Below are 3,413 nucleotides of genomic sequence, written 5' to 3'. Positions count from 1 at the left end.
CAGTCACTCCTTGGAAACCCTATACAGGGTCACTATGAGTCGGAACCAACTTCACAGTCCTTAACAACAACAACAACCCTCTACCCAACCTACTTGGGAAAGGGAAATAGTTATAACTCTGAATGAAGTTAAGTTTTTATTATAATAAAACCAAAACCCAAAACCATTGCCATTGAGTTGATTTGGACTCTTAAGTACCCTTCAAAGGGTTTCTAAGGCTATTAATCCTTACAGGAGCAGATAGCCTTTCTACTGACAACTGGCTGGTAGTTTTGAACAACCAACCTTTCAATGAGCCATCGAAAACCTATCCCACAGCACCACCAGATGTACTGGACTAGAAAAATTATCATTCACAAGAGGATCTTCTATTGCCTGAAAGTTACCAGAAATGTCATGAGTCTTGACCGTAATTTAATCGGGGAAAAACCAGTGCCCTGAATAAACTTAAAAGGAGAAAAAAATTGTTTGGAGATTATTTTTCTATAAGTTTTGTTTTTCAGTGCTATGATTATGTATTTATAATTTGCTTAATTATTTCTTTGTTTTTATACATTTAGGTTTGTGATATTGAGTTACTATAATGTTGCACTATACAGGTTTATATATATATATACATTTATCATTATGGTTTGGATGATTAGAGATGTATTTCCAGTAGCGAGACACTCTTACTATAAATATTGACAAATTGTGTTTTTTCCACTGTTGTTATCTTTGCATGATTGTGAGGTACTTTGTAGCCAATGTAGAGAAATCCTTACTTTTTTGGGATGCTCTCAGCTACCTGTGCCACAATACCAAGAAGATTAAAAAAATACTTTATAACATTTATGGAGAAGTTGATTGCAAAAGAGGAAAAATCTCTTTTCAGTTAATTGTACCTGAACGGATGTTTAAAAATTGTTACTCTAAATGCATTTGATTTATTGATTGTAAAGTTGACAGAAGTTTATTAATCATAAAATATCTCATTATGTAGTAGAAATATGCATAAAAAGTTAGAGTCAGTTTTTAATTTTGAAGCACATTAATTTTGAAGAGGAAACTATTTAAAACTTCACTAATGACCCTAGAATAATTTAGTATTAAATAAGATGAATAATACATTAGTATCTTCCTTGGTTTAAATGAAACTTTAAAAAGTTTAACTATGAAATCTTAGATTTTTAATCTGCAATAATTACTCCGGAGGAATCCTGGTGTGGCACTATAGGATAAACAATAGACTGCTAACCACAAGATCGGGAGTTCAAACCCAGCACCCACTCCTCGGAAACCCTGTATAATGTCTCTATGAGTCAGAACAACTTGACGGTACATAACAATAAAAACAACCATCACTGTGGAGATAAGACTAGTTCCTGGTTAGTCAGTTCTCGGCTGATTCCTGCAAACACTAACTAGGTTGTAGCTCACCGGGTGGGTAAATTTAAACCAGTTTTTTTCTGTATTAAAATGGCCTTTCAAAACTGTGAGCATCTTTTTGACCATAGACACTGATTGCGTTTTCAAATGAAAAGTTAAGGTTGAGTTGTCATTCCTGAGTGCGGAGAAACTGCAGGCTCACTTAGAAAATGCCAATCGTGTAATTTCCTTCTCTCAGAAATTCGTCAACCTCAAAGCATGTCGTCCACCTAACGGGTTATACACCGGGCTTTTCATGTTTTGTATCAGAGGCACATTATGAATCCCACCACTCTGTGAATTCAGCGGTTCTCAGCAGAGACCACAAGAAGTTCCTACCTGGACCAAGCTATATCCTGTGCGCTGGATGAGTGCGCGAAGGGCTGCTTCCTTCTGGGTGCCGCTCAATCCATCCCCGGATTTTTGATTTGATTCCATTGAGAGTGATTATCAGCAAAAAATCAGGTTAATTAGGGTTGCTCACTGAAACCAAATTTAAGATAAATTAAGTAAATTATCATTGCCAAGTCCAAACTTACAAATTTATCCTTTTCATAAACGACATCTTCAGGAAAGGCTTTCTATAAATGAATCATTATGGTTAGAACAACTAACAACCACACACAAACAAACGTGGATAAATATCAGATCATGCCACTTCATTTAAGAAAACAACAAAGAAAGATGTTTTAAAAAAAACCTTTCAATTTGAGTTGAAGTTTAGACATTAAAAGTGAATAAAGCCCCTTCTCCAATTAGGACACAGATCAGTAATTCTCCATCCAATTATCTCAGGATGTCTTTGAATGCTCAAAAACCAAATTAGCTCATTTCAATTAAAAGGTTATGCTGGATGGTCCTTGTAGATCTGGAAGATGGCATTGTCCATAAATGAAACCAACTAGGATAGGGTGTCAAAATTCTCCGAGGTTGAGCTTCATGTATCTGTTCTATGTATTTCCTAATATATTGATGCACTTAGTCTCCAAGTATAACTTCCTAGGGCAGGGTATTCAGGTGTTAGATTCATCAAAATCATCATGCAAATCATCTATGTAACAAAAATGTGACATCATCCCTTCTAGCAAAGCAAGAACAATGGATTAATTTGAGTAGGTATTGAAAGGACTTACTTATCAGTATCATATGTAGGAGTTTGAAGAAGCTTGTGGAAAAATCCTATTATCTCTTAATTCCATTTATCCATGAACTTTCTGAAGCCCCCACATATACATTGAAAGGTCTTTGTTAACTCAAATAAAAATTGTTGAAGTTTACATATATGTTCCTGTTTGTGTCTGCAGATACAAATATGTGTTTTCAGCATGTTATTGTCTACTATTTCTGTTTGAGAAACATGATTTAAATCCTGGTAAGCCCTGGACCACAAGGTCAGTTTGAATCGCAAAGTCAGCAGTTCAAACTCACTAGGTGCTCCTCAAACATTCTATACAGGGTAGCTATGAGTTGGTTCCAACTTGATGGCACTTAACAACAATCACGTGTGATGGTTGCCGTTAATAGCCATTATGAAGAATAGCCATTATGAAGGTTCTGGTCTATGGTAGAGCCCCGAGGGGCACACACTTACCTTCTGGGTGAGACTATGGGTGACTGGTGTTGTTTTATGCTGGGCTTATATTCAGTTTGATTTACTTTGCAAACCTAGGCCAAGGAAATATGTTTTGCAGTAAAATGAATAAATGGAAATCTAAGGTATTTGACTATTGGTTGATTAGCACCATTGAGATGGTTCCATTTCATAGTGACCCTGTATAGGGTTTCTGAGGAGCATCCAGTAGTTTTAAACTGCCGACTTGGCAGTCTAGGGCTTATTCTACAGTGCCAGACCATGACTCAGGTGTTTGATTTTCTATCCTATGTACTGAGACATCCTGTACTGCTTTTGTGGAGTCCTGGTGTGGCGCTGTGGGCTAATGCATCAGACTGTAAAGTTGTTTGAACTGTAAGGTCAGTAGTTCAAGTTTACCAGCTGCTCCTTGGAA

The 3,413-nt window shown here is 36.5% G+C and overlaps 1 protein-coding gene across 2 annotated transcripts in view; it reads right to left on the bottom strand.

Moving 5' to 3' along the window:
• Positions 1 to 1,890, bottom strand: part of A1CF (APOBEC1 complementation factor) — a 78,999-nt gene extending 77,109 nt beyond the window's left edge. For both annotated transcript variants that reach the window (XM_006831111.1, XM_006831112.1), the window contains exon 1: positions 1,747 to 1,890. In XM_006831111.1, the coding sequence (XP_006831174.1) occupies positions 1,747 to 1,845 (99 nt within the window). In that variant the 5' untranslated portion in view covers positions 1,846 to 1,890. The remainder of the gene's footprint in view (positions 1 to 1,746) is intronic.
• Between the last annotated feature and the right edge of the window lie 1,523 nt (positions 1,891 to 3,413).

This window comes from Chrysochloris asiatica, unplaced genomic scaffold, assembly GCF_000296735.1.
Source record: "Chrysochloris asiatica unplaced genomic scaffold, ChrAsi1.0 scaffold00003, whole genome shotgun sequence".
Classification (NCBI taxonomy): Eukaryota; Metazoa; Chordata; class Mammalia; order Afrosoricida; family Chrysochloridae; genus Chrysochloris; species Chrysochloris asiatica.
The sequence above is the reverse complement of the archived record's forward strand: the minus strand, read 5'-3'. Positions and strand labels throughout refer to the sequence as shown.